The sequence below is a fragment of the Aristolochia californica genome, unplaced genomic scaffold (genome assembly GCF_029961685.1).
Source record: "Aristolochia californica isolate CCGP_79_NKW_82.1479 unplaced genomic scaffold, dmAriCali1.0.hap1 SCAF_9, whole genome shotgun sequence".
Taxonomy (NCBI): domain Eukaryota; kingdom Viridiplantae; phylum Streptophyta; class Magnoliopsida; order Piperales; family Aristolochiaceae; genus Aristolochia; species Aristolochia californica.
This window is the reverse complement of record NW_027182290.1, coordinates 33,357,162-33,382,586: the sequence shown is the minus strand read 5'-3', so window position 1 is coordinate 33,382,586 and position 25,425 is coordinate 33,357,162. Positions and strand designations below refer to the sequence as shown.

The following is a 25,425-nucleotide window of genomic DNA, read 5'->3' as shown; positions in this document are numbered from 1 at the left end:
CTCTACTATTCACCATTTGCTTGGAGCTTCGAATAGAAGCCAATGTGGGCCCCATCGAAGAACATCAGAGTTCTCCGATCTATGGGTCAAGCGATCACGAAACTCCAGATCGGGCCTTATTTGGGATTCAGGATTTGATAATTTGAGTTGGATTAGAACCTTCTGGTCTAAAAGTCAAACTCGAGGAGAGTCGAAAAGGACTTGGTCGGAATTAGACCTCCTTTCAATTGTTTTTTTAGGTCTTAGCTTGCGTGACTCGGGTTGAAAGGACTGCTTTTCTCCCTCCCTATATCATTTACAAGGGGTGCATCATGTCATATAGTATGATAGCACCATAATAAGATAAAATGGAAGAAGAAATCTCAGAAGTTCCTCTGATTTGTGATTTTCAGTGCCAGTGCGTCTTTGTGGATTTGATTTTTTGATTAATGGAGAAGATGGGCTCCGCGGAGTCTGAGTTGGAAGATATATTCGTGCAGAAGAAACGCGTTAAGAACCCCCTGGTGCCAATTGGTACATCTCCCTTATTCGTATTGCTCCTTTACTTAAGTCTCGGTTTTGTTCGACTGAATGCCTAGTTTTGTTATACTTGCTGTTTTTGTGACTTTTATTTATTTATATTCCTTCTTGTGATCTTCATTCAAGGGCTTCATTGGGTGGTGTTAAACTCGATTCCTGATATTTCGAGAGAATGGTATGGATCTGCATATCGGAGTACACGCAATTTTCTCTTCTTAAATCTTCTTGTTCTTAGTCTTTTCGTGAGTATTTGAATGCAGTTGTATCGTTTGAGCTTTGTATTAATGCAAAATTGCCAATCTTTGCCATGAGTTGGTGTAACACCGTCAATGATAAGGAACTTTGTCTTGTTTGATATGACCCTTTGACATGGAGGATTTTAGAACTGTAAACTGTATGGTGGTGGCCCACTGGTCCGCTACGGCTATTATACTTCCCTCATAGGCTATGAGATCATTCATATATGTTGTTATCTCTGGTTTTCTGTGACATAGATTTGTATCTTATCATCAATCTGTTAAAAGTTAATATCATTTCACCTTTTGGGTGAGTTTCTTTCTACTCTTTGTTTCCAGCACTCTTAGACCTCCTGAGAGCAGTAAGCTCTTCTCCGTTGAAGGTTGCTCTATCCTCCTGAACAGTTATCTATATAGGCTGCTTAGTGATGGCCCAAAGGCCATAAGTCCCACCAAGCTAATTATAACGCTAGCGCACAAGCCCATGTTATAGGGGCTTGAACACTTGATGCAGCAGTGACCACATTTGCAGTCTATTCACCCCCTCTTGTTCGAAGAATTCATGAGTTGCTTTACAGCTACCTTCTCATTACCTGCAAGAGTTCCACTTCTGTTTGTACCTTCTTTAGTACTTCTCAGGCTGATCTCTCATCGTGTGGATTGAACTTTTTAGCTCAATTGAGATTGGGGGCTTCTAGAATGGAACATAGGGATAGGGGGTTTTTAGAGCGAGGTCTGCTGGTTCAAATTTCACCAAAGTTATGGGGTTCAATGTTTTTTTTCAAAGAAAAGCCAATCTCTCATTGGTCTGGTTTATCAAGCTCTTGGTAGACTTGTGCGATGTGCACAACCCTAGGGGCACTGTTATCCTATCTAAGCTCACAGGCCTCTGGCCAATGCAGTTGGCATAGGATACTCCTCAAGTATGGAGCTCACAACATCCTGCAGACCCAGGGACCTTCTTCGACACAAAGATTGTTAACAGGAGCTCTTGGGAGTAATCAGCCTGTTGTGCCCCACATATGTAAACCGCTGAGCAAGAAAAGTAAGGGAGCCAAGTGGCAATCAAGCTGTACTTTTTAAATATAATCGTGCCTAAGGTAGGATGCTGTCTTTTTTATCTTGAAAAATAAACTTGTAGTAATGGATCAAATTGACAGATTGAGCAAAAGGAAATTTAAGGGTGTTATATGTTGTAAATCGGCTCTTATATATCTAAGGCTGCAGAGAGATAGGCATGATAACATCTGGACCCCTTTTTTTTTTCTTTGTCCCTTCTTTGAAGCTCATTCTGTCACAAAATTCTGAGCACCTCTTGGACCTGCCATTGCTGTCCAACGCTCTTGAAAGAAAACTTCTTCAGGGCTCACAGCTGTCCAAGCATACAAAGAGACTTGAACCTTTCTTTAACTATGAAATAAACTTTTTAAAAAATGTTTTAAGAATAGCTAATTTTCTTGAAGAGTGAATGAAGGTGATATATATAAAAAGCGATAGATATGAAGTGATGACTAACCGAGTTTGTCACAAATAAAAAAAACTCATTGCACTTTTGTTCTTGAGGTGGTCTGCTTGAGTATTTGCTAATTTAAGAACATAAGACCAGGGGACTTTGTACAGGATAAACAAAGGACATCACTAATATCCTCATACATATATGTGTTTGCTCCTTTCTGTCTTTTGGTTCTACTAAGCAAAACCCTGAATGCAGGATTAGTGGGGGCATAACATCCCAATTTGTAGGGGGGATGTGACTTTGCTTTAATTCAATCAACAATTTCAAGTGGACTGCGGTCATAGCCTGTTTTGCCTTGGATTACCATGCAAACATGCACCAGAATTAAAGGCAATGCAACTTCGGGGTACCCTGAATCATTGAGTATAGACTCTAGTGCTTGCTGTTGGAACTTGAAATCCCATCGAGCTCCATTTTTTCTTTGCCCTAAAACTGACTTTTCTTTAGATGAGGACAATAATCAACACAAATAAACAACTATTCTTTCCAGAGCAACATTCTAATTGCAATTGTGACTGTTTTAAAGAAGAGGTCCTTTTCTAGGGAAGGGGCTTGTTGGTTCCAACTGGAAGCAATATCAGTCACTGTATTAGGAAAGAGTGGAAGATTGAATCAGTCTAGCGAGTGATTGGAATCTGCTATTTACTTTTGTTAAGTCACTATATTCTATCATATGCATTTTTTTCTTTGGCTTCCCTTGTCTGGTAAAAGTAGCTGATGCAAAATTGAAGTTTTTGCAAATCTTGATGCTTCATCTCTTCGTTGGGGAGAATGGAGCACTCTCTAGATGGCCACTAAACCTCCAAAGATGAACTTGCTAATATGGAGAAGCTTCTTGCTTATTTGGATAATATTCATCTCAGAAATCATGCAAGAGACAAATTGGTCTGGAAATGGTATCATATGGTCTCTCCTTTGATAAATCTGTTTTAACTTTTAATTACTTCAGTTGACCATCACATTGGCATTGCTTGGAAGTTCCATGGTCCATGAAAGATTAATTTTCTTTTGGACAGCGCACTTGAGGACGAATTCTAATGGCTGATAAGAGGCATGGCTGTCAACTCCACTTGCTGACTTTTCGGTCTTGATGAGGAGTTGGTTGACCACTTATTACTGAATTATTCCTTTTCTCATCAAGTGTGGGGCAACATCTTCTCGATTGGCATAAGTAGGTGTTTTTTTGCTACTTTTAAGATCAATAACTCAAAACTATAGCTGGCTTCTCCCAGGCTTGAATGGTAATGTGAAAAGTTTGGTTAATACTGGGTCCTTGGAAGGAAAAAAAAGGGTTTTTCTAACTAGAAAAGTGCTCTGAGCATGGTTATTGAAAGAATGGATTGCCTCATTTTACCCTTGTTGGGAATTATGGACGAATTCAAAGAATTTCAGGTGCTTTGTTGAGAAGCAATTGGAGAAACATTGCCTCCCATTCTTGTTGACGCACTATTGCTACTTCTCAATATACCCCATCGAATGGTTCCATCAAATTGAAGTTGGATGCGAGATCCAAATGTAATATGGGTGGTGGATATGGTGGTGTCTTTAAAAATGTTATTGGCATAATTTTCTCACTCCTGATCTATGGTGCAGACATAAGTGTTGCTGAACGAGAATTCTTGCTCACGGGTGTAAATCTCTACAAGCAGTCTACTGAGGACTCTTCGAATGTTATTGGTTGGTCCACCAATTACAAAAACATCCCAGGGATATTTGAATATGTTATGGATGAGATTTAAGACATGATTCACAACTGTTTGGTGAAATGATCAAGAGGTGCAAATGAGCTGGCAGATTTGCTTGCAAATAATGGGAATGAACCACATCTCATTCTTTACCTATCTTCTCTTTTAATTGTGGCTGACTCTGTTGTTGTTTATCCTCATTTGTGTTGATTTGGAGAGAAAGCTTGAGAAAAATATGTATAAGACCCATGTGATTATCTACAGTATGTATGAAAAAAAGGGCTCAATTCAGTCTGAAATCTGTGTTCATGGACTAACCCAGAAACCAGGTTCTAAATGCAGGTTCTACTCATGCACCAAACGAATGGTCTTACTGCAGATTAAACGGAAGACGATGCACCACTGCTCATCTTGTTCTTTTCTAATGAAATCATTATTTGTGGGAATTGAAAGCGCACTAGTTGTTGCAGATGAATCAGGACTATAATGAGCAGGAAGGCTCTTTAGTCAACCTCTTAGTGCTTGTTGTTATCACCGCCAAACGCATGTGATTCTCACATGCTTCCTCTGAGGAACCTCAGGTTCTCGCCTTGCAGAAAGCATCCAAACTGCTGCCACGACTTTCAGATTTGTTCAAAAATGTCGAAATCAAGTGGGTCGACGTCTTAAGACTTTTCGATCACTCAATATGTACTCACTTGGACCTCTGAATTTGAACAGGCTTTGGAACTTCGGGTAATCAACCTGAGGAATGGGTTGCTAAAAGCATTTCGGTTTTCGACGATACAGAGGATAAAAATGAATCGCCGTGCGCATGTACAGAAAATGGGAGCTATTAGTGCAACGTTGAGGCTCGGATGATCGTCTTGTTTGACGTCCAGACGAAATCAGTTGCGACAGACTTCAACCGGAAGTTTCTCTCAAGCAGGTGCTGTTCAAACCAGAACAAGTGAACCATCGCCACTTCATGTGATCGATCTTCAATCTGACCTGAAAGCCTAACATCATCTCTATCTAGTTACATTTCTTTCTTTGGAAAAAGGATTAGATCAAGTCCTAGTATAGAAGTCAGATTTGAAAGCTTAGCATACTGAGATGAAATCTGCCGACAAAAAGGAGCTAAACTATAAAAAGAGTTTTAAGGCAGGTTCTCGCAGGAACCCAAATGATCAATCATGACTAAGTAGCTAGGAAAAAGACGAGAATCTCAGATAAGATCAGAATGCTGCATGAGTACGAAATGGATCTCTCACATGTAAGCCTCACGGTGTTGGATTTGCGGTTAGGCTGAGAGAAACAGATTGAAGCATGGGAAAGAACTGCAGAGAGGCGGATTTGGGATCAAATTAAGTGTTTAAAATGAAAAGAAAATGTGAGACAGTGGGCGTCGCGTCGATCAATTATCGGCGAGGATGACAGCTAGCCGCACTTTGTTCAGCCTGCTCATCAAAAGCAAGATTGTTGGCGATACGGAAGACTCTTCTCATCAGCTCATGAATGTTACGGTCACCGAGAATTCGACAGAGCGAAGACATTGTAACCATTATGAAGTTTGTGGACTCCATGGCCTCGTCACTTTGCTTTTCTGCAACTTCGATTTTCGGGAGTCTCTTCAATTATTTGCTTCAATAGTTGCAATCGGGGCAGACCCAAATCATTTAACTTTCAAGAATGGGAATGAAAGGAAAAGATTCAAAAGAAAGTTGATTGCCCATGTAAATGTATCTAATCCATGTCAAGCAAAATGTTGTCTTCCCAAAAGCTGCGACTTCATTTCTTTTGTTGCATTATTAGAATTTGAATCTTTTCTTACATACACTTTTTTTCTTTCCAGTTTAGATTGAAAACCTTTGCATCATTAGAGTTGTGTAATCCTTTTTAATAAAGTTCGTAGCTGTTCCACCTTCAAGACTCCACATACCAGAAACAGTTTTCTGATCATTCCAGAAGTTCAAAATGTTACCATTTCAGCAATACTTCAAAAGATTTAATCACAAGACATATTCTTTGTGGAGGAGACTACAAGACTTGCTTCTGATAAACGGTACCTGCATGTTAGAGTTGCGGCAGGCAATTAAAAGAAGGACTTGGGAAAAATGGGAGGCCGTCTTCTTTCTGTCATTTCACTCCTCCATCCTGGCCTCCTTTTTCTGCAGTTCAGAACGACATTGACGAGCATTGGACCACTATTTGGTCCTCATAGTGGCATCGTTTGAGACACGTCCGTGTACCAGATATGTCATTGTTTTAATCATAACAGTTATGAGACGAAGCAGCCCGGCATCAACCAGAAACAAAGATTAGGAAACCAAACGTCTTCAGTTTAATAATCAGCCAGAGAATCTATTAGAAGTCTTTGATCATTTCAACAATTAAATCAAGTAAACTGAAGGAACTTTTGGGGTTCGGAACGAGTCAGGAGACTAATCACAGATTTTTTTTGTTGCTGTAGGAAGTTGATTTAGGCGGATGACTTGCATCTACCTTCTTACTCATGGAAGATGAGTTATCAATAAATCAAGAATAGGTAGACCTAAAAGGATCTGTCTGAGTCATTAGTGCCACAAAAAGAAGTTGATAAGCACAAAGGCATCTTCCCCACTAGGCCATGCCCCATGTGCCATCCCTTCTGTAAAGAGGTGAGAAAACAAGGACCAAGTGTTGGCACGAAATGATATAGCGATAGACCTTTACCCAACTAAGACATTTTAGTTCCTATAAGATTTGCTCCACTACAGCCGGGGAAGAGGGTTTCCCATTGAAAAAAAAAAAAACAAGAAATGCAATTTTATTAAAATCTTTGTAATCATAACGAATTAATTGTGAGATTTTACATTGAATTTATATAGAAAATTTACAATTTGGGTTTTTCTGCCTCTCGGCTAACCGGTCTTTTGCTTCTGATTCCAGTAATGAAAGTCTGGTCTTCGGGTTTCTCTTATGGCCGGATATCCTTCACACCTACTTCACAGTTATGTCAAAATTCAAAAGTCTAGGTGTAATAATATTTACCATTACATAAGCTATTATGAAAATATGAGAAATTTTAACCTAATACTCAAAATATGATACCTAAATGTATTTGTCATAGTATAACTTAGGGTATATATATGTATATATATTATAAAAAAAATTGTTAGGCCTCGATGAGAAAGGGGGGAAAGAGCACCTTTATGTGATCACATGTCACCATCCATTCCTGCTCTAGTGGGCCCACATCCATTGTAGATACCCATTCCATCCCTCAATGATGCATGTCACTTTCAAAACCCCAGAAGAAAAGGTGACATCATGAGAAACCCTAAAGCTCATAATTCCATCAGGCAATGATGGCAGCACAAAAACCTTGGTCTCTGATTTTGACTCCGGAGTTAGTCACTAATCAAGGCATTGATTAGTTGCTTTTGTTAATCCTTCCATGCCGACAGACTGCATTGACTGCTCTGCTCTGCTCTGGTCTTGCATGGTTTTGCATGGTTAGCAGTCTTCTTTCCCATGTTGAAGCTAACACACGATATATTTACTGTTGGGTCAAATCTTAGTTAAAGCGTTTAACAGTTTGGTCAATTCGTAGACAATCGACTCAAACAGGTCTAAGATAGGACAGTCCATTTTATTTTGCTTCCACCCTCCTAGGGATGAACTCCAGGCCTGGACTTTTCTGTAGAAACTAGCTTCTCTGTATATATATATATATAAAAGCCAAAACTCTTCTGCAGCAAGCACTTCGGAATGCTTAATCGTTTGGGTAAAGTTGTTTTGGAGGTGAAGAAATCCAGCGAGGGGAGCTGCAGGTGAGAGAGGTTCATGAATCGGAAGAGAAGGGTATTATTTAACCTCTGACTGTGGTTGGTTTCAAGTTTGATTGATGGTGGAAGCGGGACCGGGGACAGTGAAGTCGTTCCCCAAAGAAAAGCCCTGTTTTACAGCAGAAAGTTGGTGAAGCAGTGCGGCCTTTTTTTCCTTTGGAGGGTACAGAAAGCTAGCTTTTGGAGACCAAAGATTGTGACATGCAAAGCCTTCACGTGATGGTCTTTGGAGTTTTTCTCAGTGGAAAAGTTGAAATCGCCAGTGTGTTTTTAAGTCTTGACCAAACTTCACTCAAGATATCCATCCCTTCTCCCTTCTTCCCCACCTTTTCTCTTCCTCTCGTCTTCCTCACTTCCTATTCTCTACCTGTCTAACCATTTCATATGTACTGTTGGGCATTCGTAGCAGTGCTCTCTCTCCCTCTCTTGTAGACTTAATTCATTCATGGTATCCAGCGCTTTTTAGAGGCAGACCTACCACTAAGAGCGTTTGTAAAGGGCAACAAGTCAAGGGGGAAAACGACCCATAAGACCAAACACTACAAATAGCTAATCCGCCTTAGGAAATGGTCCAATCCCACCACAAATGTATAGCATCAAGCCTCAGCTACTTGGTGTTTTTTGTTTGTAACATGCGAATTTCTTTTATGTGACCATCTTCTGTATCCAAGTGGAAATTCGAGACATAGGAAAGGAAGAAACAAATGCTTGTTGGAAAGGGTTACATGAACAGCAGTGAGAAGCGCAGAAGAAAAACGGGCCTCGAAATATAGTTTAATAAGAGAGATAAATGATATTTAAACTCAAGCAACGCTGAATTTGAGGCCCTCCGACATCAGCAAATCCCATATTTCTACCTGACTGTTACGTCCATTCGAATTAAACTAAATGGAAAACTCTCTTCTTCCAGCCATATAAAATGGAAAGTATTCTAAGTAAGATATTCCAAGAAAAAAGAAAAAGAAAAAAGGTAATAATGTCTGGGCCTCATGGCAGAATTGCGCAAGAATTTGAGCATGAATTATTGGGGGATTTGTCTTCTTGTCTGGTGATCTCCTGTCATCAACGCTTCAAACTTCTCTCCTGCTATTCCTTTTAAAAGCCCATCGAGTTTTTTCTTCTGGTCTTTCTTGTATACATTTTAATTTTTATTATACTATATTATCTTTTGAAGCTTTGGGAAGGAGGGGATGAGCAGAGATTCCACCTCTTTTTGTGAAGAAAAGGATGGGGGAGTCCACCTGTGATCTTGACCGGACCCTCTGCCATCCTTTGCTCCCATACCCACCTCACCATTTCATCTCATTGTTTTACAATAAAATACTACTCATAAATGAAATGGAGATATTAACATATTAAACTAAACATAGACGGCCATGTAATGCCTCCATATTTCCACTAATCTTCCGTAAATCCAAATCTCATGCAGCACTACACGACCTTCTTTTGCTGGCTTCCCCACCACAGAAATGCAGAATCTGACCACAGGAATAGTATCGTCTCTAAAAAAAGTTGCAGTAAATCCATGCATATTACATATACGTCAATAAATGAAAAACAAAATGCAGCACGAATATGAAAATCTTCATCAGATACTGCTGTCTGTCCATAAGAAACATCGTGGAAAATCATCAATCCGACGAGTCTAATTTATGCTTTCTCTGACTGCAAATCGGTGCTACCGGTCATGAGATCAGAGCTTCATCGGAAGGGATTCATGGTATGGTGTTGTGAGTGGACGAGCAGGATCAATTGCTTACACTGTCAAACTGTCAGGATTTGATATTATATATTTGTCTTATATTTATGAATTTCTATGGACAAATTTCGTTTTTCTTTCGGCAGAGGAGGAGTGAGGACCATCTGGAGGAACCCAAAGCAGTAGTGGAGATGGTTAATGTCTGTCATTGTCAAGCGACGAAGCAGACAAAAGTTAGGGTAAATGGTTAAGTTTGGCTTCATGGGACACTGCACGTATGAACCGAATTAGTGTCACTATTAACCCTTTTTCCATTTTTAATGATGAGAGCTGTCAAAGAGCTGAAGGATCTGCAAAACTTTTTGTTTTTCTTTTCAGTTGTCAGGAGAGGAAATTGAAATCTTAAGCTGTATCTGGAAGCGCTTCTTCGGTCATGATAAAACCTTAGAAGGAAGAGTAGCCTGTTCCTTTCCAGAACCTCAGAGGTATCTGTCTTTCTCCCTCTCAGCCACCACATTTGATCTCACCTCAGCTACGAGTTGAAGTACAGTCTACTGAGAGAAAGGTTGGGCAGTTGGGGCATTTGGCTTCTCTCAATGTCAATGCATGCATGTGCCTGTCATACATATATAAAGGGCAGATAAGCATTTACACATTTACACCTTGTTAAAATGTCTGGAATCAGAGACGGAGACCCTCGAGTAAAAACTGGAAAAAGGACGATAATATTTTCCGGAGAAAGTGAAAAACGAGTTGAGGTTTTTCTGATCTGAAATGAGTGCAAATACCTTGGTGTCAGGAGGAAATAAGGGTCTCGGGGTTGGAGAGAGATATGGACTCTTTAACAGGGTACACTTAATGATGTGGAATTATAAGTCTTGGTCTCGCTGAAATTTAATAACGGAGATAAGGAGAGGAACAGTTGAGAATGGAGGAGAGGGTTTTCTTTCTTTTATTTTATTTTCGTTTTGTAAAAAGACCGTTGGGAACTGGGATGAAAAGGGGCGGTTCAGGTTGATCAAATTGGTAAAATTTACAGGCACGATAAATACTGTTGCAGAAAGGGAAGGAGGCAGTGGGTATAAAAAAGGGGGCTGTCTTGTTGGTGGGATTACAAATGAGAGGATTGGATGGCGGGGCTCTTTCTTTCTCACAGAGGGAGCGAGAGAGAGAACAGAAGGTTAAGCTAATCAGAAAGGTTTAATGGAGGACCACTTAAATCCTCTAGCTGTGACTCATCTTCTCCAACACACACTGAGGAGCCTATGTATTCATGAGAACTCTCAATGGGTTTATGCTGTCTTTTGGAGAATCTTGCCCCGAAACTACCCACCGCCCAAGTGAGGAAATGACATAACAAGATATACTGTTTCTAGTAAACATACGAAAGTTCAAAGCAGAGATGAAACTAGTGTTGCAAGCGTTGCTTTTGTTTCATTATAAGCTTTTTTATCTGTTTTCCTTCTTTTTGCAGTCTAATTATTATATCTTCCTCTGGCAGATGGGATGCTCCGGGAGGGGCGTTTGACAGGTCAAGAGGGAATAGGAGGAACTGGTATTTGATCTGATTCCCTTGTGCAAATTTTCTTAGTCCTTTTCGTTTGAGATTGTACTGCATTTAGGACCATTTCAATGGTGCGTCAATGCTAGGATACTAGTCTGGGAAGATGGCTTTTGCAATTTTGCTGCATCTTCTGCCGACCATGCCGCCGATATGGATTCCAACCATTGTGAAGGATCAGCAGTTTATGGCAACTGTGAATTCCAACAGCTTAGGGGGCTGCAACCTGAGCTCTTCTTCAAGATGTCCCATGAAATCTATAACTACGGAGAAGGGTGGGTTCGAAGCACTGTATCCACATAAGCAATTATTGTATCTATGATTTTGATGGATTGATTCAATTTGTTTCCCGGAGCAGCTTGATTGGGAAAGTAGCAGCAGATCACAGTCACAAGTGGATATTCATGGAACCCCATGATCATGAAATAAATTTCTTGTCCGCCTGGCACAACCCAGCAGATTCAGTGAGTGATACATACTTCTCTTAAAATTTGGCAAATTTATGTTGCGGTTCCTAAAATACGGTCGGTTACTGATTTCAGCATCCAAGAACATGGGAAGCACAGTTCCAGTCTGGTATACAGGTTCGATGCGAAAATAACTCTTCCGCATGTTCGTTCTTTTCTAATCTCTTAACAGCATTCCCTAATTTCTTAGCTATGAATTCTTTCAGACGATTGCTTTGATTGCTGTTAGAGAAGGTGTCGTTCAGCTGGGAGCTGTTAACAAGGTACTCTTCTCCCTCGTCCATATTTCCTTTTCTTTATGCTTTTTTCTGTTATTCTTCTGCCCCGCTGCTTTCATTTTTCGTTCGGAAACATGCTGCGCACGTTTTAGTAAATTACTTGGCATCTGTAATAGTATTAAATCCGACCGAGGATATGACCCTATCGATTTGATGGGAGATATCGCTCAAGTTGGGATCGATACAGTAGTCTCCCGTTCCATGATTTCGGGGAAATGTTTCAGAAATTGGATTCGTTTCTTCCTGTGATAAATAGAACAAGTATGACGATTGGTTGTCCCTGCTATGTCCGTGTTGTGTAAGAATCTCTCCACGCTCATGATGAGATTCTTTTCTTTCATCTCTCTCTGTCTCTGTTCACTAAATCCTTCGCCTTCCATGATGGAATATGGAGTTGAACAAAACTATAAGGTTCCTGATGAGAGAATACCATCAATGGGAACCTATTGGTACGAAGAAGATTCCCTCTTGGTACGTGCATGCTTTGCGAGTAAAAACAACCGGCGCACAAATCATTGCATCCATTAGTGAAATTCAAGCATTAGCCTAAAAGATCATGACGAAGGTTTACATTTGATTCGGAGCGACAACTGAAGACTACAGTGATTTCTCTGCTACATTTCCATTACGTGTTAGGGATTTATTTCACATAAATTTGCTAATGAGACAATTGCCCTGTTGCTTTCTTTCGATACAAGGTGATGGAAGATTTAAGCTATGTAGTTTTACTGCGGAAAAAGTTCAGCTACTTGGAAAGCATACCCGGCGTCCTACTCCCCCATCCATCGTCTTCAGCATTCCCTTTCAAAATAGACAACTGCAGCACATCAGACAGTTGGACTCTCCCTGCAGCTCTTGCAGGATCAGCCGAATATCACCAATTCGGTCCACCGCCCATGGCCATTACGCCATCAATGACTAGCCTTGAAGCTTTACTATCCAAGCTTCCTTCTGTAGGGCCTTCTCCATCTTCTTCATCATCGGGCTTCTATGAATCACCACCAGCTTACCTATCCGCTCAGCGACCACTGGAGCAGATCGGCTACGGGAAAATTGCTAAGCAGGAGGCAGACGAAGAGTATGGACATGGGGAAAGCGGTAGCTCCATGTCCTCCTATCTTAATGTAACCAAACCTAATAAGGGATTTTAGACTTCGTGTAGATGGGAAGTGATATCTAACTGTAATAGCTTTTTACTACTTAATGAAACTATCTCTTAGGCACTCAGCCCATCCAATCTGAATATTGCGATCTATGTTACTTGCCGTTCATCCACGCTTTACGTTCATTCTAAGATGGTAAGCAGCACTTTTTCGAATCATAGCAACCTTTTTTTCCGTATAACAAGCAGTTTAAATGCCGTGTGGAGATTTCCAGAATTCAGTCAAGCCATCACGAGTCAGAACTAGTGATAGCTAAATAGGTCAAAAAAGATAAAGACTACCTTAATGAAAGCTTTGTTTATACAGAATTTGTCACATATCTATTTCCACTCAACAGTGCATAACGCGAACTATCAGTAGTTACGACAATTGTTGTGCATACTTCACGGGTCTCTCTGTCACGCCTGCACAGCTTCAGTTCTTGTGGTTGTAGTTCTGACCTCGTCAGTTGGGAAACAGCCTCAACATCAAAGGCCAAAAGACAAATTACTTGTAAAAGCAAAATCTGGTTTTGTAAGTTATCGTTAAATCCAGTCAAAAATGACGAATACATAACAAAATCTAATTAAGTCACCCCATGTCAGGGCAATCACCACTTCTGAATCATCAATCATTTGCATTATGCAACTCTTCTCCAAGTCAAGTTTAAAGAATGGGGTCCTTGATGTTCAACGAAAAGCTGCTACTTCTTCTCTTAAATGAGCCAGAAGGTCCTCCATAGTCTTAACAGAATGATCTGCCTTGTCCCTAACACGAACACTCACCTACATACAGACAATTGAAGAATTAAACAGGTCCAGTCCCCCCTTAGATTCGCTTTGGTAAATTTAATAACAATTTTCAAGCAAGTACTATACCAAGCATCTTGTCATGTTATTTTAAAGAAGATCAGCGCAACCAAACTGATAATTGGACAACATAAGAAACACCAGCAATAAGAAATTAATGTACACATAAAATGGAAAGAAGAAATAGCAATTGTCGAGATGATTCATATATTTCTAATACTTGGTTTGGAACTTTATTGGGAGTTCACATTTATAGGAATACAAGTTAAGACTGATATATATGACAAAACAAGAGTTTATTTCATTGAAAGACTACAATCACCAACCCGTCTAACAATTTCTATCATGCTCTAGCTATTTAAAAATTTCTACCATGATCCATTTCAAATAGCAGATCACGAGTTGCAAATTTTCAGGAGGTTTGACATGGGTCACCAAATACATAACATGGCATGTATTAGCTGTATGTTTTGAGGGATTGGAATTCAGGGTACTCGACACAGCTATCCTAATTTCTTGGAGCAATATCTGAAAGAACATTGGCATAACATTAGGGCATAAAAAATGAAAGAATATTATGGAGTCGTTCCCTCCAAATAAACCTAATTCTAGATACTCAATGGATCAAAATCTGTTAAACACCTGCTTATAGAACAGTCTGCGCCAAATGGTTGCCTTAAATTGCATAAAAAGTCACACAAGGGACAAACCTTACTACTTGGGTATTTTCCAGATTATTCACATGCCATGTAATGACATTTTTATGCAAAGGAAATTGAAAAAAAGAAATATATTTGTAATAGAGGGAGGCTAATCGAGCATGCAAGAGAGGCAAATAAAAGAAGTAAAAGAAAAAACTAATCATGGTTATTAGATGAAAAATAAGTGTTTAGCACAACTTTGCTTTAGAATTTACTATTTTACATAATATATAACAGAAAAATAGCCAAATCACTGTGGTATTATAAGAGCAAATCACTGCCATCTTGATCCTCCGCAGGACAGTAATGCCAGGACCGCCACCCATTCAGTTGGTGTGGAAGAGGATCCACGATTTCCACTAGATCAGTGCAACCCCTCCATGCGATCACAGAGCCGGGGTACTATACCTTTTTGTATCCTATTCAAAGACTAGTGCAATAAAGTATGAGAAAAGATTAGTAAACAGACCTGACCGCTCTTAGCTTCCTCCTCACCAACCACCAATATGTAGTTATATTGTGCTAGTTGTGCCTCTCGAACCTGTAACAAGAGTAAGAAGCAACATGAGGACATCTTTGCAGTATTGTAAATATAACTCTTCTCCACTTACTGCCAAAACAATGAAGATGTCTTCTTTATCCTCAATAAGAAGGAACGCAACATGAATCAGACCTCGGAGTACTCAATGAAACCAAGCAGGTTCTAAGCATTTTTTGTTCTTTTTCTTTTTTTTCAGATTACAAACTATAAGCGGGACCTACACTGTGTAAAGACAGTTTAAATCAGGCTACTCAGGTTCTGGAGGTGAATTCAGCTGTTACAAATGCCTGATCCAGTGGCACATAGATTGAGAAAGACAGGTGCGAAAGCCGTTGCTTGTTGGCTCCACTAAAGAGAAAAGAGCTTTCCTGCACTCTTGATCTCAGTGCTATCGGGTATGAAATGTGAAGCCCTTCCATAAAAGAATTCATAACAATAATGCACACAGAGACTTCATAAACATAAAAATAAAATAAGAAAGATCAGAGAAAGAAAATTAAAAGAAATAATCAAAATGTGCTATGAAGACAGCCTCATCACGATCCCCATCATATTTCTCCAACAGCTAAATTTCTTCTCCTTGTTCTTGTACAGGCAGTGATGTACCCACTTGCACTTTCTGTTTCTTAACAGAACTATAGATCATTTGAAAGAAGAAAAGGTTACACTCAAGTTGTTAAATGCTTGTCCACTTTCTGCTTGTTAAATGCTTGTCCATAACAAATCATATATGAAACTCTTGCTTTTACAAATATTGGATCAGCACCTCTCATTTGTTTATTAACATCCAGATAAATGGCTACAGCAAACACTAAGAAACTTAAGGAGATCATACTGTATCTAAACACACTGCTGCATGAACTGTCAAAGTGACCAGCCTTTTTTTCCCCCACATTGTGGGTAGATAAAGCAACAAATGAAGACAAGACTAAAAACTAAGCACCAAGATGCTCCATAAAGACTCTGAAGTTCATATTTGGAAAATTACATAAATTAGATTCTACTCACTTAAGATAATCCTGATAAAGAAAAAGGGAGAATAAGAAGTGAACACAATAAGCTACCTTCTTTTGGATCTTTCTGTCTGTAGTATCAACATCAACATAGTAACCAGCTTGGTGAATCTGATCTCGCACCTATAGAAAGGCAAACCATAAGTACATTCAAACCCTTATATGGAAAGAAAAGAAAACTTCAAATACACCTTCTCTTCTCATATCAGAAAATAAAATAAAATCTTACGCCGACACCCTGTAAATAATTTGAGGCAGAGCAACAGTACGATCTTAAAAGCAACATTTTCTGACATTATGAGTTCGAATACTTCTCACCATAACGGATAACCAGAAATGTGTTGCAGCACTATGTGTACCAGTATTCTCACCAGAGTTCATTAATTTCCCTTGATGTGTCAATCAAAGAATTTATACCCAAGTCAAGGCGTTCTAAACAAGTATTCTGAAGTAATAATTATACATTAACCAAGATAAAGTTGCACAGCATCAGTGTCATGCCATCAATAGTTAACATTGAGGTGACAAAGAAGTGAAATTTACAATATGAAGAAATTTTCATTCAAACCAAACTGAATTTTTTGGTTCAGTGGTGACCAAGACCAACTATGAAACAAATTTTACACATCTTAGATCATAACATTGCATTTTTCAATGGCAAGGTGCATTTAATTTAGAAGTACGCATGATGGCAAGATCACCATTACCATAATCAGAGCCTTGTTCCAAGGACATTCTTGCTGGCACATGAGTTAAACATGAGAACTATTTTACATTGTGATAATGAAATGGATTATTCAACAATTAAGAACATAAGAAATCATCAGAAGCATCTCCAGTATTTTGAACTTATAAGAAGCTGCAAACTAAAAAAGTTCTGAAAAACCTTATAAAAACAAATGCCAAGTTGATAAATTTGCTTCACCACAAGGATTTCAAGGCAAAACTTAGTAGCAAGCTTGAATGACCACTAATATTATTGACAAAATTGAAGACTTGTTGGACATTAGATATTTGACAAAACCATGGTCACTGGTGGATGATAATTGTTAAAGAGCAAGTAAAGACGAGTCTTACATAACTCTCACAACAAGAAGTCTCACAAAGCCAGAATTAATATGGTGGAGTCTTACAAGAATCTCATGGAAAGAGGTCTCACAAAAGAGTCTCAGTTAAAAATGTTTTAGTTATATTAGTGTTCTATTTACGTTCAATTGTTCAATTGTCCAAAGACATATATTTTAGTGATTAACAATGGGTATAACTAGGACAAAGGTAGTTTAATTGTAATTGGATTCCACTAGTTTTTTTATTATAAATAGAGACTCATTATACTCAATTATGAAAAAGTCAGTGAAGTATTTTTCTTTTCCAAAATTTCAACATGGTATCAAAACGAGGTTTTGTGAGTTAATTCAGTCAACCCATAGAGATAATGTGATCTTTTTTCTAATTTATCATCTCTAGTAGTTTAGGTTCATATTCTTTCTTTTTCTTTCTTTCCTATCCCAATACCCGTTGTTTCCTGGGTGTTTGCTCCTTCATATTGAACTTCAAAAAGAATTTTCATGAAAAGAATTTTGGTAATTAGAGTTTTCTACAAAGAGAAATCGGTACATGAAGCAACAAAGGTTAGATTGCTAAAGAGGTTCGAGCAACAGTAAAAAGCTTCCAACTTTCAAGGCGTTTTATCCCATCAAGAATAAGATTTCATATGGAGAATTATATGTCAAAAAGAAATATTTGAAAGTTTATTTTCTAACCTATCAAACAAATCCTAAATATTAAATGGTCATGCAGGCCAAAGAAGAAAGAGTAATCAGTTCGGTTAAATTGTAGATTTTTTCTATCAGATTTTTTTCTCTCAAAAGAAATATATTTCATGAAAAAATAATATACTTGAAGGAAAGATATTGAAGTCTAGTTTCAGAAGGAGTAAGTTTCATGTCAATCTGACATATATGTCAGAAGATAATCTTATCGGAGTCTGGAAGAGTCATGCTACAGAATGAAGCAAATTAAGAGGTCATAAAAGATTCAATAACGAAGTTTTTATGTCAAATTAGGTATCAAATTAAAGCTCTTGACGTCTAGTTTTGTTAGCAACAAATCGTTCATGATTCTAAGTTATATTGTGGGACATATCAATATCAAAAGTACTAAATGATGCAGGACAGCGTGATTTAACGGTGTTGATGGTGAAATTGGGGAAGAATAGAGGAAAATCAAAGAAGGAGAAGGGAACTGAGAAAAAGAAGAAAGAGAAGAGTAGATAAGCAGAAGAGAAAAATTGGAAAAGGGAGAACATAGGATAATTTCAATTCATCAATAATTTGTCCCTCTAATCTGATTACAATCCCATAAATAAAGAAAAAAACTGAAAGTTGGAATTCAAAAAAAGAGATAAATCACTAACTAATAAATCTTGTAAAATCAGAAGAATTAAAAACCAAAAATAAAATAAATAAATTACAAAAATATGGGGGTGGTGGGTCCTATGGAGCCTAACATCTCCGAGTGTAGACACATGTGACTAGAGGCACACTGGTGCCCCCACCACTAAATATCAGTTTTGTCAAAAATCCGTCTTTTTTCCTATTTTCTCTCCTATTATCTCTCCATGCATTGACATGAATTGAGTTTCCTTTTCTCTTAGAGTCCTAGTTTTGTTCAAGGTATCGACATCCTACTTCGATGTTGTTTTTAATTTTTTGCGTTTTTGCTATTTGGTTGTGTATCTTTTGCATTGCTTTTTCCGAAAGATTGTGGTCACCCCCCAAAAGTAACACTTAGTCAAATTTGTTAAGTTATTTCAGTTCTACAATTGTAGTCTCCCCTAGTTTTTTTAAGAAAAAGGGTAGATTCGTTTAAAAGGTTGAGAGTTGCATAATCGCCTTCTTCCGATTAAAGTTGTTTTCCTCTACTATTTCTTCGGTTTATCATATTGTATTGTCATCACTTCAGAACAATGCCTAGACCCACTACCTAAAAAGTATAAGAGTGAATCCAACATCCAGCTTGAGTCAAATCTTTTTATTCTTCCCCCAAGAGATAATTTGTGTTTAAGCTACCCTTAAAAAAAGAATAGTCTCTTTGTTGAGCCCTAAAGTAGAATCGTTTTTCTGCCTTTTAAAATTGAGTAGTGTATTTCAGACTATGACCGTATTGACTGTATATGAGGCTTTGTTGTACGACTAAGAGTGATTTTTTTCTCCTATATTGTGATTTGGTCAATCTAGGTCTCAATGTCCTTTTTATCCCAACTTGAGTGGGAGAAGTAGAAAAAGAAGTATTTCACTTTTTCAGAAATCCAACAATAACTGATATGGAAACTAATAAGGAAGAAGCAACAACTACTTTTAGGTTCCAATGTCCCTATCCATCGATGCTTTATTGGAATTATTATTATTATTTTTTTGAATGGTTGGGATGAGATTTTATTAAAGGGAAGAGTGAATAAAATAAAAACCTCTCGAGGAGGGAGAACAATTATAAACAGAAACTGCTTCTAACAACAAAGAAACAAAAATGCAACAATACAAGGCCTAAAGAATAATTAGTTCGGAATTAGTAAATAAAAAAATAAATAAGAATTCAAAATGAGTATTTTAAATTCAAACAAGTATCTCCAAGATGAAGCCCTAAACAGATATAGCTGAAAGAAGAAAAATATGTACGTCAAAATAGGAAAGCACTTAGAATTACCGACAAAATATCCAGTTAGCAAGAAGCAAAAAGAAATTTTTGCTTATATTAATTAGAGAGGATTCAGAAAAAGCCTGAAAATGTTTCTTCCTTAGCATTTTTTTAACAATATCATTAACCGCTAAAGTGTTTTGCCATAATTAGAAGCATGACACTACCATTTTATTACTTAGTTTTAACTGACTTGCATATTTTATTTGACCTTTCAGTAAGCTTCCTCACAAAAACCAATAACAACTGCATCCAAGACAGTATCAAGTTGGAACCCATTTAAGAGCTAATTCCATTGTTGTTCCTAAATAAATGTTACCAGAATATGTGCCCGCGCACACACACACATATATGTCATATTTAAAAAAGGGTACTGTTATATGGGCTGCCATATAATTTTCAAATACCAGTTACCTGTAAAGCATAGGCTTGAGATCTCTCTGAGACAGGGCAAACAATTGCTTGCCGTGGACTAAGCCAGAATGGCCATTTTCCTTTATAATGTTCTAATAGTATTGCCAGCATTCTCTCAACGGATCCAAGGATAGCCCGGTGTATCATTACAGGTCTCTCCCTCTTTGCTTCATCTTCTGCTGAATACGTTAAGTTGAAACGAGCAGGAAGCTGAAAATCCAGCTGCAACCACAGACTTTAAACTTCAGATCATAAACTAAAACCAAAAGTGAGAAATTCAAGGACCATGCTATGAAATGAATAAAAAACGACAAAAGAAATTAATTCATCCTAATAACCTGTAGGGTTGCACATTGAAACTTCCTCTTGAGTGCATCAAAAACACCGATATCAATCTTAGGCCCATAAAATGCACCATCTCCTTCATTGATCTTAATATGAAGGAATGGACCAAATTAGTTCCAAGTGACTTGGTCCATATGCAGTAAACAATGAAACATGATAATAGATGGTGACGTTGGAGGTGAAGAAGTCAAAATACCTGCCATGGTTTGCCAAACTCATTCAATGCTTCCGAAAGAGCAGCCTCTGCTTTATCCCATGTCTCTATGTCACCCAAGTGCTTCTCTGGTCGCTATTTTCAGCAAAAGAATCCAGTCAGATATGTAATACCTAAACATGTCATTTTTTGCATCTAAATAGAAAGGAAAAAAGCAACTTGCATATCATGATTCATACAAAATTAATTCCAAAAGAATTATTAACAACTTATAGTTCCTTTTTGTCCTACCAAAACTGGAAGAGACAAAAGAAATTGAATTATTAAAAAACTTATTTATGTAGTTCATGTAAAACACAACAAAACAATTATTAGGGGTGCACACTGGGAGGGGAAAGGGTTGGCCCCTTGCTCCACAGGGCAGGAATGGATTGAGGAGAAAATTCCCATGCAGGTTCAGGGCAGGGAACAGATTTCCTGACCTTGACCAGCAGGAACTTATTTCCTGACCTTTCAGATTTTCAGTAACTAACAAGGCTAGGGAAGACAGAAAAGGCCAATGATAACTTATTTCCTAAAATTCATCAAACTCATTAAAGAAAAAACTTCTAACTTTTCACAAATAGCAATATTCACACCATTTCACCATATCTTGGCCTTCTGCATAAGGATTCAGAGATATCAGACTCATTACATGCCTCAAGTAGAGGCCTCTCTTTAGCCTCTTGTTCTTATTGAAGGAGACTCACTAAGCCACTCGGTAGTGTTGGAAGATATTAGTTCGAGTCAATCAGGCTTTGTTAATTTTCCAAGAAAACTATTTATTGTCGAAAAGTTTCCTAAGTATTATGGGGAGAAAGAATATTGATGTAATTTTGAATGTTTTTAAATTATAAATAGGGGAGAGGGGTCTGCAAACCCTAATCTCACCCATCTTTTTCTCTTGAAAATTTCAACATGGTATCAAAGTCAGGTTCATTTAATTGGCCCATTGTTCTCGTTGTCTCATTCCATGGCACTCGTACAATGATTGTTTACCAATGAAGGTGGATTGAATTTTATGATCCGATGGGTATTGGATACTGTCTTGCCCACCAATTAGCTGGAAGAAATTATAGCAGAGAACAAAGGACCGAGCATACAACCATTGAGAAATTGAAGGGGGCAATATTGCAATTGGCAGAAACTCACCAATCATATACATTGTAAGCACAGTCAGAGGGTCATCAGGACTGCACAACTCTGCTTGCCAGGAGACCTCGACACAGAGTAATATGAACGCTCATGTCAGAGGGTCTGCTCTGCCTCATTGGTGACCCTCTTTGGGTCATGAATGTGGTTCTGATAGCCAGACCAGAATGACAAAGAGGAAATTCTTATTTTGGTCTTAATACTCAAGCTGGAGTTCTGAGTTTATTTGTTACTGCAGAATCAAACACGGAACTTAGCATCGCGAAACATTCAAATTATGAAGTTAGAGGTGGCATTTTTTTTTTTTAATGAAAGCTGCAGTAGTTAGCACAATTTCAACAAAAAGGACCCTGCTGGATAAAAGAGTCCAGCACCGCATCTGCTCAAAACTGGTCTTCAAGGTTCAGCAAATTACAAAGGATGGAGAAATTCAAGCATCTACATACTGCTAATTGTACAGTTTTCTGGGCCAATTACTTCAAACACCTCTTCACCTGTTAACATCCATTTAATCTGTTATTAAATATTTGCTCCTTTCATGGATTGATCGATTACTTTGGTGGCCCTATTTCTAAGGTTTCTAAATTTGGAAACTTGGTTTGGTAGTAATGAATGTTGTTGCCTGTACTTACTTCTTCTAAGGTTTCTAAATTTAGAAATTTGGTTTGGAAGTTATGAGGGTTGCTGTCTTTACTTATTTCTTTAAGTTTTGTGACTTCTCTAAATAGTATTTCTTCAATTAGATATATTTTTTATCACTTAAAAATGCCTATAGACCCATTATATGACAAGAACAAGAGTGTGCCCAATATCCAACATGAGTAAAATCAAGTTAGTTTATTCTTTACCCTTAAAAGTGGTGAATTTTGATCTACCCTTACAAAGTGAGTAGCCACTTACAAATATCCTAAAAAATGGGCTGGTCCATTTTTTATATTGAGAGGGGTTCTGTGAGTTTGAACTATTTTTTTATTAGCGCATAGAATCTTGTCATTTGGCTACAAGTGACAATTCTTCTCTTACATTAGTGGTGAACAAATCGAGTCTTTTTGTTTTTTTTTTTAAATGATGCCGAATTTTATTATGAGAGCTCAAACGAGCAGATTACAAGAGGGAAGCCTTCCCAAACAATGAGAAATTGCTGAGAGGTTCCGAATTTTGCCAATTTATCAGTCAAAGAATTGGCTGATCTAGGAACGAGGTTCCAGTTACAATGAATGGATGACACAATGTCAGCAATACAATCAGTGATTGGCCAGTGGCGCCAAGGAGGGGAGCTATCTTTTGAACAGCAGCTGATGACAGTCGTTGAGTCACCTTCATTAATCAGTTTGCCATGAAGCCGTTCTTTAAAGATTTGGAGGCCGAATAGAAGAGCACTCACTTCAGCAGTATTTGAATCAACAATACCCACCTGCCCTGCATAGGACAAAATAGGGTCTCCACTGTTGCCTCTGAAAACACCACCAGCTCCAACCGGCCCAGGACAGCCTAAAGCACTACCATCAAAATTGAGTTTGGTGCAGTCGTAAGGGGGAGGATCCCAAGTGGCCATAACCGGATTCCTACAAGGGCATGCCATGTGCGCGATCAAGCCCCAATTTTCTTGAAGGGAGACGCCCGATAGAGAAGCAAACTCCTTCCTAGAATGTAGCCAACTCGAGATAAGGCCCACTACCTGAGAAGCTATATTATCCGAGTTGATAGCCTTGGAGTTAAATCTTCGGTTGTTTCGCTTAAAAAAAGAAAGAATAATCCCCATCTTGAGGAGTAGAAGTATAAGGAGAAGTATTAAGAAAGAGGTGTTTGGTAGAGCCAACAATGAAGAATTCCATGAGTTGCGATACAAGTTATTGAATGAAGACCAGTGTCAAGTTTTCAAAGGACTTCCATGTAAGGGGGAGAATGGAAGATGAAGAATTTCAGCCAAAGGTATTGAAGACAGAGAAAGATTGAAGATTGCAAACCAAGAATTGTTTTTTGTATTTTCTTTTATGCTTAAAAAATATTTCTAAAGAAAATTGAGAGAAATTTCTTAACAAGTTGAAGCTATATGCTCCAGCTTGAGGGAGATTGCTGGAAATGTTAGTTTGAGTTAATTATACTTGATTTATTTCCTAAGAAAGCTAATTCTTGCAGAAAGTAGTTTCCTAGGTATTATAGGAAGCAAGGACACTGATGTAATTTTGAAATTTTTCAAGTATAAATAAGGGTGATGGGTTTGTAAACCCTAATCTCAGTCATTTTTTTTCTCCTACAAATTTTAACAAGTAGGAAATAGAAGCTTTAATGTGAAGAAATTAATGATTGGAACCCCTGACTGAAGATACAGTTATAAAAAGAAATTAAAATGGTGGGTGAGCTGCTTAAAAAATGTTGCCAATCAGCTCTCGTTTTGCAAACAAATCAGCTTTGGAGTGAGCTGATCTAAGGTGGTGCTCCAAGTGAGGAAAGATTACTGGAAAAATCAAAGAGTTCCTCAAGGAAATCATAGTTCAATTGATTCATTAGTTGTAAAAATTTTCTAACAGCTTATAAAAGATGGTTGAATTAACATAAATCACAACAGATACTATGAAAAAAGATCACTCAGTAATCCTCACCTCAGAAACCTTACCGCCCTAGGGGCCTATTTGGAACCCACAGGAAAGAAAAGAAAATAAAATAAAAAGGGAAAGAAAGTTATTTTCTGTTGTTTGGCAGTAGAGAATCATTGAGAGAAAATCACTTTCTTTCTTAGTTAATAAATTTTCTCTCACAAAATGATGGAATTTGGGGGGGGGGGGGGGCAGAAATAGAAACTTGAGAGAAAATATTAATCATCAAAATTTTAAAATATTGCTAATTTTCTTTTTTTTTCATGTGTATCCAAACAAAAGGACCTATATTTCTTTTTCACTTACTCTCTCATTTTCCATGGGCATCCAAACAAGAAAAAAAAAATTCTTTTCTTTTATATTTCTCTTTATTTTCTCTTTTTTTTCGTTTCTCTCTACTTTCCATGTCCCAAACACAACCTAGAGGTTTCAATAATGTTAATCACAACATAGACTCCCCCCCCCCCCCCCCCCCCCCCATGGGATAGTAGTCAAAAAAGTTGGAATTTCAGTTTATTAGGTTTCAATAATGTCTGTGATTTCCTCTTTTTAATGTTTATTTAATTTTTCTAACATTACTTTCTGTTTACAGTTACTCTTTTCTCTCAAAAATACAACAATGAACAATCCAAATCCAATTTATGATTACCAACACATTGGCATGAGTCCTTGCAACAATGAGAAAGAAGAGGAAATAATTTACTCTCACAATGAATACGAAACATAACTGTAAACAGTGGAAAGTTTTGGCAGAAACAAATTTTCCTTCCCAGTCAATTGGATCACTTCTTGAAGAAGGCTTTCAATTCAGGAAGTTTCACATAATGCCAGAAACCATTCAACAAAGTCCATGCTAGTCACAAAGAGATCACTGGGAAAATAAAAAGTAACCACACATGTAAGTCTCTCCAACTCACTTGGGCAAGCTTGGTTCGCCAAAAAGGGTCGGGACAGGACACTTACCTATTAATGGTGTTTGGCTAATTACTCCCAATACTTGACTGTTAAAACCACCAGTGCAGATCTTGATAGGGCACAGTAGACCATTGCCT

General features: G+C 38.0%; 2 protein-coding genes across 2 annotated transcripts in view; one reads left to right on the top strand and one right to left on the bottom strand.

The window, feature by feature from the left end:
- The first annotated feature begins 10,443 nt into the window (after nt 1–10,443).
- On the top strand, nt 10,444–12,993 carry LOC137941082 (protein RICE SALT SENSITIVE 3-like). The gene is made up of 7 exons (XM_068786334.1): nt 10,444–10,804; nt 10,966–11,019; nt 11,115–11,300; nt 11,384–11,489; nt 11,568–11,609; nt 11,699–11,755; nt 12,469–12,993. Exons 1-7 carry the CDS (start codon nt 10,668–10,670, stop codon nt 12,919–12,921), a joined length of 1,035 nt encoding a protein of 344 aa, XP_068642435.1. The 5' UTR covers nt 10,444–10,667; the 3' UTR covers nt 12,922–12,993.
- Nucleotides 12,994–13,192: 199 nt separating this feature from the next.
- The window catches only part of LOC137940019 (threonine--tRNA ligase, mitochondrial 1), a 29,227-nt gene continuing 16,994 nt past the window's right edge, over nt 13,193–25,425 (bottom strand). Inside the window, exons 17-22 of the mRNA XM_068784914.1 lie at nt 20,628–20,720; nt 20,425–20,517; nt 20,087–20,308; nt 16,028–16,099; nt 14,892–14,963; nt 13,193–13,697 (exon numbers count right to left, since the gene is read on the bottom strand). Coding sequence (XP_068641015.1) covers nt 13,602–13,697; nt 14,892–14,963; nt 16,028–16,099; nt 20,087–20,308; nt 20,425–20,517; nt 20,628–20,720 — 648 coding nt within the window. The 3' untranslated portion in view covers nt 13,193–13,601. The remainder of the gene's footprint in view (nt 13,698–14,891; nt 14,964–16,027; nt 16,100–20,086; nt 20,309–20,424; nt 20,518–20,627; nt 20,721–25,425) is intronic.